Source organism: Panicum hallii, chromosome 4, assembly GCF_002211085.1.
Source record: "Panicum hallii strain FIL2 chromosome 4, PHallii_v3.1, whole genome shotgun sequence".
Classification (NCBI taxonomy): Eukaryota; Viridiplantae; Streptophyta; class Magnoliopsida; order Poales; family Poaceae; genus Panicum; species Panicum hallii.
The window spans coordinates 19,599,523-19,615,301 of NC_038045.1; the positions used below are offsets into that span (position 1 = coordinate 19,599,523).

The 15,779-nt window shown below is 44.3% G+C and overlaps 1 protein-coding gene across 1 annotated transcript; it reads left to right on the forward strand.

The window, feature by feature from the left end:
- Window positions 1-13,863: 13,863 nt before the first annotated feature.
- LOC112890383 (UDP-glycosyltransferase 83A1-like) lies at window positions 13,864-15,381 on the forward strand. Its single transcript, XM_025957284.1, has 2 exons — window positions 13,864-14,380; window positions 14,489-15,381. The coding sequence occupies exons 1-2, from the start codon at window positions 13,864-13,866 to the stop codon at window positions 15,379-15,381; spliced, it is 1,410 nt and encodes a 469-aa protein (XP_025813069.1).
- The last annotated feature ends 398 nt before the right edge of the window (window positions 15,382-15,779 follow it).

Genomic DNA, 15,779 nt, shown 5'->3' on the forward strand with positions numbered 1-15,779 from the left:
TTTGCAAGGTTGATTTATTTAATCTTGTGTAGTTTTGTTTTTATCACACGTGATCCAGGTTAGATCGGCTGCGGTTACCTTTTATTATTTTGAGTTACTGCGTAGAATAGAATATAGCCGATTATATCGTAAAGTAGCAGTGAATAATCGGTACCCATGTCCATTGAGACTCGAGTAACTTCCAAAGAAATCAATGGATCTAAGTGGCAACATATCGATGTATCGAACAAATGCAATCTAAAAATAAAGAGAAAGTGTCATTGTAAATGTGCTAAGGCCGGGTGAAGCACAAAAAATACCTTGGTGATAAATGATAACACCAATCGTAAGAGACCCTGCCAGTAAAACAGCAAGCAGTTAAACGTTTACACATTACACATAACTAGCTAACCATTACAACGGAACTAGGAATCAAATGCATTATTTAAGTTGCATAAGCAACTGTGCATAAGTACCATCAGGATAAGCTTGCCTTGCCAGCTGGAGTGCATCAGAATTAGCTAAATCTGCCCGAGCGCGTGGAGGTACGGTGCCACTAAGGAATCCGCGGCGACTTGCAACTGCAGCCGCCGCCACGGGCGAGCTCGGATGGCGCGCGGCGCGGTCACCTCAGACCCGGCCGTCGCCGTCCCGGAGGACGAGGACGCCTTGCCGTGACTGTCGGCCTCGCACAGGCTTGGCCGCGGGCACGCACGGCCGCCTCCCCGTCGCGGGGGCGCGCGAGCTGCTGTTGCGCGAGTGGGCCGCATCGCGGGTAGGCGCGCTCCCCGCGCCCCGCTGGCCGCTGCTGCTGCGCGCCTCCTGCAAGCTCGGTCCCGGCCGCGGGCTGCTGCCCGCACGCACCGGCTCCCGCGGGTCCCCGTCGTCTCTGGGAAGGGAAGTGACCGGTGGATCTGGGAGAAGCAGCGGTGGATCTGGGGAGCAGAGAGATATGAACGAGTAGGGGGGAAGTTAGGGGAGCGCGTGCAGATCTGAGGGGAGGAGGGAGTGGAGTGAGAGGGGAAGGGTTAGCCGGCTAGGGATTCGTCCGGAGGGGAGGCGTTCATATTTATCGATAATGGAGTCCATCTAAACTGTCTAATTTGATCCAATGATCTAGTTAATAAGATAAAATTTTGATATAAGTTAAGACGCGCTGAATTTGTGATTTAGGATGAGATAAGATTTGATATGGGGTAACACGCGCCGAATTTGATATTGGTTTCAGTCTAATATTGTTTATTGTTTTTTAACTAACTAATTAAATCACCCTCGTAAAGTGATTTGAAAAAATAATCTTACATACCTAAATACATTTTTTAACATGTAATAGGCTGTATATATTTTATCTTGTAGAAGTTTTGATAATTTTCTAACTCATTTACTATTTTTAATTGTTTAAATGAATTTCTGCATGCTTCTGGAAAGTAATTATAATTTGAACTAGAAGTATCTCAAATAATATCAAAAAATTTAAAAAATATATTTAAGTGACTCCATTCTATTATAGCTCATATCCTGAAAATGGTAAAAACTTTAAATGTTTGTAAGGGATAATTCAAACATCTACGTGCAACCTTATTATAAAATAATGATAATAATATCTAAAACTAATCCGAAAATTTTAGAAATTGCCATAGAATCATTTTATGGATGTTTAAGCTGAAATAATAGTTTCATTAGATTTTGCGAAAATTAGGGTATACATTGTTCACAAAATAGATGGATCTCTCACATCGTTTCATATAACTCAACTCAAATTTTGAAGTTTATACACCCTAAAACCTTTTCCTATTCATATATACCTTAAATTTGGATAAAATTTCACTTTTACCATCCTATTAACATTTGTTGATTTACACATTGCCACATGTTGTGCGAAGAAGTAGTTTTTCTATGTTTAAATATCTAATTAAGATAACCTTGTGAAGTAAATTGCAAAACTATCTATCTTATAGCTCCCCATATAATTTTTACATGTAATAGACAATATCTAAGTTGCCATGTAGGAGTTTCAAGAATTTTTGAACAGATTTGGTATTTTCTACCATTTAAATTAATTTCTGCATGCTTGTTGAAAGTAATTACAATTTGAACTATACGTATCTCAAATAATATCTAAAAAATCCCAAAAAATATGTTCTAAGTGTCTCCATTCTATTATAGCTCATATCCTAAAAATGGAAGAAAATTTTAAATGTTTGTTAAGAATAATTCAAACTTCTACTTGCAAGTTTATTATAAAATAATCATAATAATATTGAAAACTTCTCCAAAATTCTAAAAATTGTCATAGAATCATTTAATGGAATTTTTTAGCTTGAAATAAAATTTTCATTAGATTTTATGAAAATTAGTGTATACATTGTTCACAATATGGATGGATCTCTCATATTGTTCCATATAACTCAACTCAAACTTTGAAGTTTATACACCCTAAAGATTTTTTTTGTTCATATATACCTCAAATTTGGATAAAATCTTAATTTTACCCTCCTATTAACATTTTTTGATTTACATTGCCACTTGTTGTGCGAAGAAGTTGTTATTCTATTTTTAAATATCTAATTAAGAAAACCTTGTGAAGTAAATTGCAAAACTATCTATCTTATAGCTCCCAATAAAATTTTTACATGTAATACACAAGATCTAAGTTGCCATGAAGGAGTTTCAAAAATTTTCGAACGAATTTGGTATTTTCTACAATTTAAATGAATTTATGCATGCTTGTTGAAAGTAATTACAATTTGAACTACAAGTACCTCAAATAATATCTAAAAAATCCCAAAAAAATCTATTTTAAGTGTCTCCATTCTATTATAGCTCATATCCTGAAAATGAAAAAAAATTTGAATATTTGTTAGGGATAATTCAAACTTCTACTTGCAACATTATTATAAAATAATGATAATAATATCTAAAATTTCTCCAAAACTTCTAGAAATTGCCATAGAATCATTTTATGGATGTTTAAGCTTGAAATAAAAGTTTCATTAGATTTTGCAAAAATTAGGGTATACATTGTTTAATAGATAAACAAAACATTCCTCAAAAGACACGCAAACAAGCAAGTAATATATTGGTAAGGCATATGGCGTTTGAGTGTAAAGTCTTGGGTTCGAATCTCCTATGGCACAATGTTTTTTTGGATTAAGCTGATCGGATTTGAAAAACTCACCAATATAACGTGCATGTACAACGAAATGCTTAATCCCAACACAAACAAAGGAGCGGTGCAGTGGTAAGGATTGCTGAGTTTTAGGCTCAGGACTCGGGTTCAATTCCTTCACGCGACGCAATTTAATTTATTGATTGTGATGAATTCGTTGAGACGTCACTACTTTGTGAGCCGCTTAATCCCAACACAAACAAAGAAGCGGTGCAGTGGTAAGGATTGCTAAGTTTTAGGCTCAGGTCTCGGATTCAATTCCTTTGCGGGCGATGAAATTTAATTTATTGATCATCACAAATTCATTGAAACATCACTATTTTGTGGGCTGAATTATGACAAAATGGATAAAATGTCACTATATTTCCAGCACCGATTGAGACAGAGGCTCTCACCGCTGGCACCCGTAAATGTTTACTGTTAACTTAAGTCAAATGTAACAAATTGTTTACTGTTAACACTTGCCATGTAAATCAGATACAGCCAGCCATAAACGTTGACAAGATAAGCAAAATTCTAAAGTAAAACAGTAGAAGATTGAGGTGGCTAATTCATCGCGTTCTAGGTATTCTTTCCCTTGCGTGGCTTAGTTAATTCTTTTGCTCTCTTAATTCTTTTACTTCTTCCCTTTGAATGAACTTAGTTGGTGGATGAATCTCAACTTGTTTTGGAATTTGGCAACCAATAAAACTCTCATATTCTTCTTGATGAGTTTGCACCGTGGTAGGCACAATTTGAAAAAAAGAAGCCTCCATATTCAACAAACTTGAAACCAAAAAATTCATGGCCTCATCTAAACCCTTTGCTCTTTGAATAAAATCTTCGAGCTTGTTTCGAATAGTTGCTATCTTTTTTATTTTTTCCATCTCTCTAGCATCTATGGGCTTCTCATCCAATAAGTTACCTTCCTCGTCATACACAATTTCCCTAAGGTGACACAAAGAAAAAAGGTAGTTAAGTATGACCTATAGATAAATAGGGTAATAAAAGAAATACAAAGCATGATTCCTTTTACCTCTTGCATCTTGTCTCCCATCTCTTCAAAATATATGAGGAAGGTATTTCAAACAGATTTTCACCTCTCAACGTCATAATAATATGGCGACATGGGACTCCAATCATCTCAAATAGTTTACACGAGCAACTCCCAAATGAACTCGTTGTGCACCAATGAACCACTCTATCCCTCGTGGTAGCATCATTAATTTTAACAACCTTGACACCCTCATGCTGCGCAATGTCAACAACAAAGCGTGAGTCTCTAGTAGCTATCACTTCTTCTTGAAATATTTTGAACACGTTACGTGAGTAAAATATACTTCCTTGTCTCTCGATAGGCCATGGTGTCATCAAAAGTGGCGTACTATGAATGCTAGTGTGATCCACCTTTAACTCCTCATGCCTTTGACATTCCAAGGCAGTATCAAATCTAAGCCAAAACTCAACAAAACTTAATTTCCGATGTACAAAGCGATTGAAGAATGAATTCGAGCTTTCGGATCTTGAGGTGGTTCTGAGCAATCCTGCAAGAGGTATATCCATGAAGTATGCTGGAATCCATGACTCACGAATTTGATACCTGTTAGCCAACCATTCATTCCCTTGTAGACCAAAATTAGTGATAATAGCATTCCAGCTCATCTCGAATTCATCCGGAGTCTCGGAACCCCACACACACTTATTTAAATCACACCAAAACTGATCACTAGTGTTTGTTGGAAAGCCAACCTTCTCAGACATCTTCTCCATAATGTGCCACATACAAAACCTATGAATTGTATCTGGAAAAATAGATCTGATTGCTGATTTCATGCTAGCATCTCATCTGTTATAATAAGTCTTGGGGCTTTTCCTCCCATTGCCGAAAGGAAAGTTCAGAGCAGCCACTCATATGATGCAATCTTCTCATTTACTATGAATGCAGCTCCAAAAAAGACACTTTGCATATGATGGTTGACTCCAGTAAAAGGTACAAATTTCATATTATATTGGTTGGTGCTATAAGTTGCATCCACAGACACTGAATCACCAAAATGACTATAATTTTTTCAACTTGTAGCATCAGCCCAGAAAACATACACCAACTTCCCCTGCTCATCAACAACAAAGTCATAGAAAAATGCAATATTTGCCTCTTTCTTTCTCTCTAATTGTGCAATAAATAACTCAGCATCTGCATTCTTTATTTTCTCCCTAAGACCTCGATAATAGTTTTGAAGATCCCTTTTCATGCATCCAATATTATCAAATCCATCACTTACTTGTAGTAGTCTATATGCTTGGGAGGTGCCTATACTTGCTTTGTGACATGTGACCAAGGTATTCTTGACCCTTTGACTGATTGAACGGTTTGATCGGAGAAAAGAAATTTTATTAGGTGAGACTAGACCGTGATTATGTTCCTCAACCATGGAAGCAATATAATACTTACTATCAGGCCCCAACTTCACATATATGTGAGCATTACATCCACATCTTGTCTCCGAGCACTTCTTTGGCTTCTTCGGATTTTGAGATGGAACAACAATATCGCTAAGACGATTCTTGGACCAACCTTGCCTTGAACAATGAAACCTCTTATTCTCAATCACATCAAGAACCTTGCTTTGAGCTCCAACAAGGATAGAAAAACCACCTTTATGTGCATATTTCTTGTAGAAAACTTCAACAGCTTCTAGAGAATCAAATATCATTCCAACGACGGGCTTTAGTGCATCCTCGCAAGCAGGTACAAAAGAGGCATCCTGCAGTGAGAACAAGAATTAATTTACCAATGCAAATTTTATGTTCATTGTACCAACCAATTAAACCAAATCAAAATAGCTTACCGATGGAGGAAGGATTGGATTTCTTTTCGGAGTGCTAAACCCATCACCGGAGGTGTCCATGTGCACTCCTTCTGCATGGACGTTGGCCTCCTTGTCTGCAATGCAATGGACAGGACCAGGAGCAGTGGTCTGTACGTCATCTCCATGGCTGAAAACAAAGTCTGCAGCTGCTCCATTGTGTTGCACAGGACCAGGATCAATTGGAGGGTCAAGGTGCGTGGCACCCTGGGCAGCAGAACCTGGCACAGACGCGTCCCTGGTGGGGTGCCCTTCGTAGCACGCGTCCATGGCGGTCAGTAGGGCCATCAAGCCTCCGCCAGGCCCGATGGGCGGAGGTGTGGTCATGGCGCGGCGCCTAGGGCACGAGCAGTCCTTCTTGCGATGATTTGAGGCAGTCCGGATGAGAGAGGTCCAAGGCACCGGCAGCAGCAGTAGGAGCTAGGGCTAGGGGCAACGGAGGTGGAGGAGATGAGAGCCTCGATCGATCTGGGAAGAAGGTGGAACGGTTCGCATTCTATCCAGAAAGTTGAAGTGGAAGAGAGGTGGGGGGTTTCGCAAAATTACAAATACATCAAGTGGGGGGGGCTGCGGGAGGGTTTTTTTGTAAAATAACCGCGTGACGTGGATGGAGGGCTGAGATTTAATATGTGTACATGTGCACAAAGGTGCCATGTGCACCAGATATGCTTCCTTTGCCATATGCCTGAGAACGAGCTACGAGCTGCATGACACAAATACGGTGACGCATGCGTTCTGGCTAAGCCAACTGGGCACTTGGCCAAAAAGTGGCTCCTGGAGCACTGGCGCACGCTCCTAGTTCTAGCTATGCGAGCAAAAGCAGCAGAGAGGGCCAGGAAGAAGAAGGAAGGGAATGGGGGCGCATTCGGTCATGTACAACAATGGCTCTACCTCACACGGTCCAGCAATGACCTGAGGAAGAAGAAGACGGCGAATTCGGGCCTGCGGCGCTCAGTGATGGCTGGTGTTGGATCAAATGTGTAGCTAGGCTCATGAGAAAGGCGTGGGTTCAAGGAATTAGTCAAAGCTGCAATGAAGACAACAAATTTGACTGTCGACGAGCTTCGACGGAGGAGGAAGAAATGGCAGGAGGAAGAAGAAAGGGATTTGGGGTGCGGTATTTAATTGAATTCTTACAGCCCCAGTTTTCTCCGCCTCCTGCTTGGCTAATTGCTCTTGGCAGCACGGCTCACTAGCTCGTGGCATGCAGAAAATTTCCCGCCAGGTGATCGGTGGTGGGGCGGCAGCGTTGAACTCTACTCTGCTCTCCTTCTCTCTCTTTCCCTTCTTTGAACCCGAAAGTTTTGATCAAATTTTCTCTAGATTCCATATGCAAACATTCAAACCTTCTCGAACCAAACTTGTAGCTGGCACATAACGCTATCTTTCTTGTATTCAATCTGAATTCATAAGATCAAAGGATTCACCATAAATCGATTCTGAACATCGAGCCATTTCATTGTCTTTTATCCATATTCAAGCTTTTGGAGATTAAATTTCATCTTTCAAACTCTAAGCTTTGATTTAAATACCTATCACACCATCCCTTCAATTTCACATGGAACCACTTTGTTTCACAAACATCCTACATCGGCCCAATGGTGATGTTGTCCAAGTGTTGCACATAAAATCTGGTTTAAATCTTAGCCAAAGTTCACCCCTTCTTCATTGTGTTCTAACACTTGGACAATTTCAGCTTCATTAGGAAATTGACAATCTTTTCAAATTTGATTGTTTACATCATGCTAAATACTTCAAATTTTTGCTTAGCCTTTCTTCCATGTTGAAGTATGTAGTTCATACTACAACTTTTATTTTGGCCAAAAGCTCACTATTTCACTAATCCATAAAGATAATCCATTTGATCAACCAACATATAAACATTCATAGGACAAGTCCAATTCATTCCTCTCTTTGTCCCGACATCGGTTGCTTTCTTTATGTTGCATCTTTAGAACCTATAAAACCCTACAAATATTCATTCTTGAGAAACATTGTTAGTCCAAAAAATTATATTGTCACTCAATCACCAAAATCACAATTTATGGCTTAATGGAACTATTTTCCTTACAATATACCTATCAATCACAATACCGAACTAATTTGGCATCTTATCTCTTAACAGGTAGACTTCTTTGCCAAGTTAAGATCTTGGTTGTTAGCCAAGATCACAAGGATGAGGCTAGGTGCTGGTGATGCAGACGTACAATGAGAATCATGAATGATGTGAGACAGTGAGAGCAAAGGGTGGTTGAGGGGAGGATCGGGGAGAAATGAGCTGCAAGGGGTTTCGCCTAGGTGCATGGCGGCACTAGCTAGGTGCTGTAGGAGTGGCCCAGACACAGCACGGGGCACGGCTGTGTTGGCAAGGAGTTTTTTTAAAAAAAGGGTTAAAAAAATTAAAATTCGAAAAAGGGGTGCCGGTTTGGAATATTTCGAAAAATGGGTGCCTCCCGTCCGTTGATCGGGCGGGAGGGGACATCCCGCCCAACCAGAGGGCGGGATGTTCCAAAAATATTTTTGCAGGCCCCTCCCGAGGGCCCCTTCACGAATAAGAAAGTTTCTTATTCGTGAAGAGGTCCCTGAGGCAGGGATCCCGCCCGATCAGAGGGCGGGAGGCATCCCGCCCGGCCAGAGGGCGGGATGTTGACTGTCTATTTTTTTTGTTATTTTCTGTTAGAATTTATGATTTACAATCTATTTGAAATTCAGACTATTTTCAAATACAATATTGATTCGCCATACTCTTTTGTATACATTTAAAATTTTAATTCAATTTTACGAGGAAGATTGCTCTATCTAAAACTCGTATGAATATGGTTAAACGATAACATTTTGCAACGTAGAATCCAAATATTATGATACTACGTTATATCAACCAATTAAAAAGAAAATAGTATCATACAAAAACAGTTTAAATATAAAAAGTCGACCGAATCAGGAGTATCTACCCCGCATGTCCCGGACCTCGCGCTCTCTTGGTCCTCCCCCCCTAGTCCTAGCCCGTCGGCGTATGTTATCCTCCGAGTACGTAAATGCATCTGGAGCACGGTGAGGACGAGGCGGAGGAGGTGCAGGCGTGAAGGGGTCATCCTGGGACTGTGCACCTGGAGCGTCATACGTCTGGGATGGACCAATGATGTCAGGCTCGGCGCCGCCGCCCACCAGCTCTGACCAAGTGGCGGAGCCGCCCTCCCAGTCGTCCCAGTCCGGCACACCGAATGGAGCACCGTACGTAGGGGCTCCCGCCGACCATGCATGCTGAGCGTAGCCCTGAGAGTACGGTGCAGCTGGTGCAACTGGCATCGAACCTGACGGGAGAGACGTTCCTGGAGCATACACGCCAAACGTCTGAGGCTCCATTCTTGCAGGAGGAGGTCCTATTGCCGTCGAGTGCATGACTATAAAAAGAAACGAAATTAGTCGTGTAAATCAAAGGTGATCGAAATGGCAATTATAAAAGACTTACAGTTTGAACTAGCGGCAGTACCGCTGGACGCTGCATGCGGTGCTGCAGAGGTCGACGGGCCAGCTGTGTACACATGGGCCGACGCATGAGATGAACTAGAGGCCCCCACGTCGTCTCTGCCGCGACACGTCAGTGCACGTAATGCTCGCGTCAAGTTGTCTTGAATCTTACGCAAGGTGTCCTTATACTGTGACTTCGGTACACGTACTCCACGTTCAAGCAACGTGATCTGAGATGTAGCTTCAACCTCCCATAGTTGATCAGATCAATCTGCATACGTAATGTGATGCAGAGTAATATTGTTATCGATCTTTTATAAAAAAGATTAAATAATTCAAGTTGCGAAAGACGTACCACGCCACGGTGCTCCTGATCACGGTACGAGGGATACGTGTCCGAGATGGTCGGCTGGTGCTGATGCTCCGCATCATCAATGCATGAAAGAGTGACGTACGGACGCGTGCGAAGGAGGTACCAGCGGAGGTATGCGGCGTATGACGCCTCCGTGTGTGGCTGCCCCTCGTCCCACACATCCTCACGTGCGTCAAGCCACCCTTCTACGTACTCCTGCATCTTGACAACCCAGTTGACCTCGTTGGCATGATATCCCCTGCGCGAATGTCTGTTGCAAATATTTCAAAGACAACATTGCTTTATGATAACGAATATATAATTAATACAAAATGAGTTATCACAAACTTACTCGTGTACATTGCGCGGCACGGCCTGGAACGCTCGAGGTAGGAGAGGAAAGTGCTGTCGTCGCCCGAACTGCCTCATCACACGCTCGACGCAGTACGGCTCGACGAGAATATCGAACACTAGGTTCGCCTTTGTCAGCCAGTACTCCTTGTCACGCGTGCAGAGGGAAGACAACCCATGCGGCGCACGTGTCTGGATAGCCGCAGCGGTGTACGGTGTCCAGATGACATCCTGTGGCCGCATCCGATCAAATTCGGACACGAACTGAGGGTATGCTTTTCGGACCTGCCGATGTGCCCAGCTCATCTGCAAAAATTACACAACTGCATCGGTACTCCTCATATACAGAAACGTACAACAGTAAATTAAAGAGCTTAAAAGAACTTACCCGTCGATCGGTCCAAAGCGAACCCATCGTGGGGCTATCCTCGTCCCACATCCCATACATCTCGGGCGGATAAGGCTCCTCGCTGATTAGGGGACGTGCTATGGCGAATTGCTCGTACGACTATAGCTGCAGCAGAAGTGGGCAGCCTGTGATGACGGCGGTCCTCTCCGTCTTCAAACAGGCTTGGCAAAGGCCTCGGTACGTGGCAGCAAGCACTGCCGATCCCCAGCTCCACCTAGGTACCTGGCCCGGCTCCGCATCCGCAATCGCGCGCGCGTATTGCATGAGCACCTTGTCCACATAATTGCCGCTAGAGTTGCAGAAAAGAGTCCAGCCGAACAACCACAACAGATATGCCTCCAGGTATCGTGACACCTCGTACTGCCCAGCCAGAGGGTGCAGATCTTGAGCCTGTAATATATTTGTTCAAAACTTAGAGGTACTCACATATGATTCAATTAAATTAAATAAAAAATAACTGGACGTACCCTAAATTGTATTACCCAACTCTTGGCGGGGCCGGGCAAATCAGGTACGTTCACAACAAGTGGCGGGTTCGCTGGAGCAAACCGCTCCTGCAGCTCCGCCCTCCAGAAAGATGGCACGGCAACCGGGCCAACAGCTTCACCCGCAATGGGAAGCCCGAGCAGGTACGACACGTCCTGCAACGTGGGGGCCATCTCCCCGCACGGCAAGTGGAACATGTGCGTTTCCGGACGCCACCTGTCTGCCAACGCTGCAAGTAGAGAGCGGTCCAGCTGCATCCGCTTCTTGGCGCCACCATCTTGGCCGTCGCCGGCCTGAAGCATACGTGCGAGTGGCAGCAAACCAGCCTCACGTAACCTGTATATTTTGCATTATGGTTACAATTATCGTACAAGCTATACATTAGTTTCGTAAAAAAATATAAAGTATCACCTGTCAAGCCAGCGGTCGTCCAGGTGCAACAACTCCTTTGCTACACGAGGGCGCAACTCGTGAAGCTCCTGCCCCTCCACCGCTGCCAGGTACGACCTGTGCCGTTTGTCAATGTGCGCGTCAAGAAGCTCTGGTGTCTGCGCCATATCTGCATGAAAAATATAAGTACCGTAAGACATATTTCTACAAATAATTGAAAATACTAAAAACTATTTATAATAGAACTAACCTAACAAATATTTCTAAAAGCTATTCAAAATACTGAAACCTATTCGAAATATAACTACCCTAAAAAATATGTCTAAAAACTACTGCAATTATAAAAACTATTCAAAATATAACTACCCTAAGAAATATATCTAAAAATAATTGAAAATACTAAAAACTATTTATAACAAAACTGCCCTAAGAAATATTTCTAAAAGCTATTCAAAATACTGAAACCTATTCGAAATATAACTATCCTAAAAAATATGTCTAAAAACTACTGCAATTATAAAAACTATTTAAAATATAACTACCCTAAGAAATATATCTAAAAACAATTGAAAATACTAAAAACTATTTATAACAGAACTACCCTAAGAAATATTTCTAAAAGTTATTCAAAATACTGAAACCTATTCGAAATATAACTACCCTAAAAAATATATCTAAAAACTACTGCAATTATAAAAACTATTCAAAATATAACTACCCTAACAAATATATCTAGAAACTATTAAAAATACTCAAAACTATTTAAAATAGAACTATCGTAAGAAATATTTATAAAAGCTATTGAAAATACTGAATTCTACATGTAACTACCCTAACAAATATTCGTAAAAATAATTAATAATTATACGATTATAATACCTCCAAACCGACCTGTGGACAGGGCTTCGCCACTTCCTCTCCTCTCCTCTCCTCTCCTCCTTTTCTTTTTTGTTGATTTTTGATGAATTTTATGAGAATTAGGGGGTGGGTGGGGGCTTAAATAGTGGGGGGGGAGACATCCCGCCCGTTGGAAGGGCGGGTTGCCCCTCGTGGGGACCTCCCGCCCGTTGGGGGGGGGGGCGGGATGCCCCTCGGCGGAACGTCCCGCCCTCCCAACGGGCGGGAGGCCCCTCGGAAGACACCCTGCCCGTTGGAACGGCGGGATGTTGCGTAACTTTCGCGAAGAGACCCCTGCGAAAAAGTTTTCCTCCCCCCACCGACCCACGGGAGGCACCCATTTTTCGAAATATTCCAAGCCGGCACCCCTTTTTCGAATTTTAATTTTTCTTTAACCTTTAAAAAAAACTCTGCTGGCAAGGGCACGAAGCAGCCCCCGTGTCGTGCCATGTGTGGGCCAGGCCGGGCTAAATTTTTGGGATGCGGGCCTGCCAAACGGGGACATGCCTTACTGCCATCAATGTGGTACTGTATATACATGCATGAGTCGCTGTTTTGCCTGCCTAACTAGTAGTACTGAACTCAGACAACTTTTGTATTGCCGCTATTTAACCCTCACATAGTCACATGTTATTGATTTGGCTTGCTTTGCCCTCCTCTGGATCGAATTGGGTCACATGTAATGGCTGATGTTTTGCATACACATAGGATCTGAGCTAAGCTAGAGGTTGTACCATTATTATTACGATCCTGCCGCAGACGATACGAACTTAGAATTGGGGCATGGCACCATACAACAACAATACATGCTTGATGAGCACGTTAGCACTTTATGATTAGTTTTGAATGTTTCAAAATAAGTGAAAATAAATAGTAACCGATAATATATATCCCTAATCTGGCGGAGCACAAGAACTGCGATTGCGACATTGATCGTTGTATTCTTCTTCAGGGCATCTCGTGCGTCTACTTTCGCTTATGTTCTGTCTATGCAAGTATTGGACTACGCTCTTGGTGGTTCTCCCAAAAGAACATGTACGTACGCAAGTGCAGGCCTGCAGCCAACTAAATAACTAATAAGCTGCCTGCTCCTCTCACTTGCAAGGAGATGGAGCGAGTTGCAACTTGCAACGAGTCGCATGCAACATGCCAAGTGCTTCCCTCCTCGAATCCTTCTCTAAGCTATGAAGCGACATTATCGAGGGACTCCATGAAACCAAAGCAATGCGCGGCAAGATCGCCAAAAACAAGATGAGCGAATTGACTTGTTGATTTGACATGCAAGCTAAGCTCACGGTTGATTTGTGTGTACCTTCTGAACGATTTTACATGCCCATAAATCACTCGCCGAAAGTAACAAGGGATGCCTCGTGGCATCTAGTGCGCGTCAGTACCTACGTTTTCTCCTGACGTGTATATATAGGAGTATATCCTAGCTATCACTCGCATAAAACTAATAACTTCTTCCTATACTGACTATCAAGCAGGTACCAGAACCACAATGGTATGCAGCACGATGACGCCTCCCCCACACGCTCTCGTCATCCCCTACCCGGCGCAGGGACATGTCATCCCGCTCCTGGAGCTCGCGCACGCGCTCGTCGACAGGGGCTTCACGGTCACTTTCGTAAACTCCGAGTTCAACCAACACCGTGTCCTTGCAGCCATGACGGACACGACTAAGAACGGCAGCGCCGGGCTGCTGGACCGTATCAGGCTCGTGGCGGTGCCGGACGGCATGGAGCCTGGTGAGGACAGGAACAACCTCGTCAGGCTGACCCTCCTCATGGCAGAGCACATGGCCCCGCGGGTGGAGGACCTCATCAGCCGAAGCCATGACGGGACGGAGGGCGCGGACGGCGGGCCGATTACGTGCATGGTGGCGGACTACAACCTCGGGACGTGGGCACTCGACGTCGCGCGGAGGACCAGGATAAAGTCGGCGGCCGTCTGGCCGGCCTCCGCCGCGGTGCTGGCGAGCCTTCTGAGCATCCCCAAGCTGATTCAGGACAACATCATCGACTCGAAAGATGGTACAGTACAGTGATTGACATTTTTGGTTGAGTACTATCTTAATAAACAAAGGTAGTACAGTATATGTTTATTGTTACAACAGCTAGGGACATGCATGTTGAATGCAGGGTCAGCACTGACGGAAGACACGTTCAAGCTGTCCCCCGACATGCCCATCATGCGTGCCGCCCACCTCGCGTGGAACTGCATCGGTGACCACCAAGGACAGCAGGCACTCTTCCGGTATCTCATCGGCGGCATCCGCGCAGTTGAGAAGTGCGACTTCATCCTCTGCAACTCCTTCCTCGGCGCCGAGGAGGCGACATTCGCGCAGTTTCCCAAGGTCATCCCCATCGGCCCGCTCCTCACGGGGGAGCGCCGCGGCAAGGCGGTGGGGCACTTCTGGCGGCCCGAGGACGAAGCGTGCATCTCGTGGCTCAACGCGCAGCCAACGAGGTCCGTCGTGTACGTCGCCTTCGGCAGCTTCACCATGTTCGACACGCGCCAGTTCCAGGAGCTCGCGCTGGGGCTGGAGCTCTGCGGCCGGCCGTTCCTCTGGGTGGTGCGTCCGGACCTCGTGCACGGCGACGTCCGCGACTACCCTCAAGGTTTCCTTGACCGCGTCAGTGCCAGCGGCCGCGGCATGGTGGTGGCGTGGTCGCCGCAGCAGCAGGTGCTGGCGCATCCTGCGGTGGCGTGCTTCGTGTCGCATTGCGGATGGAACTCGACAATGGAGGGCGTCCGCAACAGGGTGCCGTTCCTGGCGTGGCCATACTTCGCCGACCAGTTCATCAACCAGGTGTACATCTGTGACGTCTGGAAGGTCGGGCTCCGGGCCCAGGCCGACGAATCGGGCGTCATCACCAAGGAGTACATCGCGACTAGGGTGGAGGAGCTGATGAGCGGCGCGAGCATGAGGGACAGGGTGGAGGGCATGAAGAAGGTTGCGCTTGAGAGCTTGAAGGAGGGGGGCTCCTCCCACGACAACTTCGACATGTTTGTTCAGGCTATGAAGGCATGAATCATATATGGTTCTAATAATGGAACTCAAAAGAAACACGCACTGGACGGAACCGTGTCATCATGCTAGCTATTGGATACCTCCGGCCGCGAGTGCTCACAAGAGAATAGTTATTTCCGCCGTGACCTTTCTATGTTTTCTGAGTGTTTGTGGAAGTTTGTATTGCATATTCATACAGAGTTTTTTCTCTTCATTAAGTCTTAAGCGAAGAGCTCTTAAACTTTTCTAAAATGGAAAGTCCGATCCCACCATATTTTCAAAACCCAAAAGCTACGCGGAGAGGGCTCTCGATTTAGGATACCCTCTCTGTTACTTCTATGAACCAAAGGGAAAGTCACTACACATAGAGAAGAAAATAACAAGAAAAAGAAAGTAACAAATTGGAATCACCACCTTCG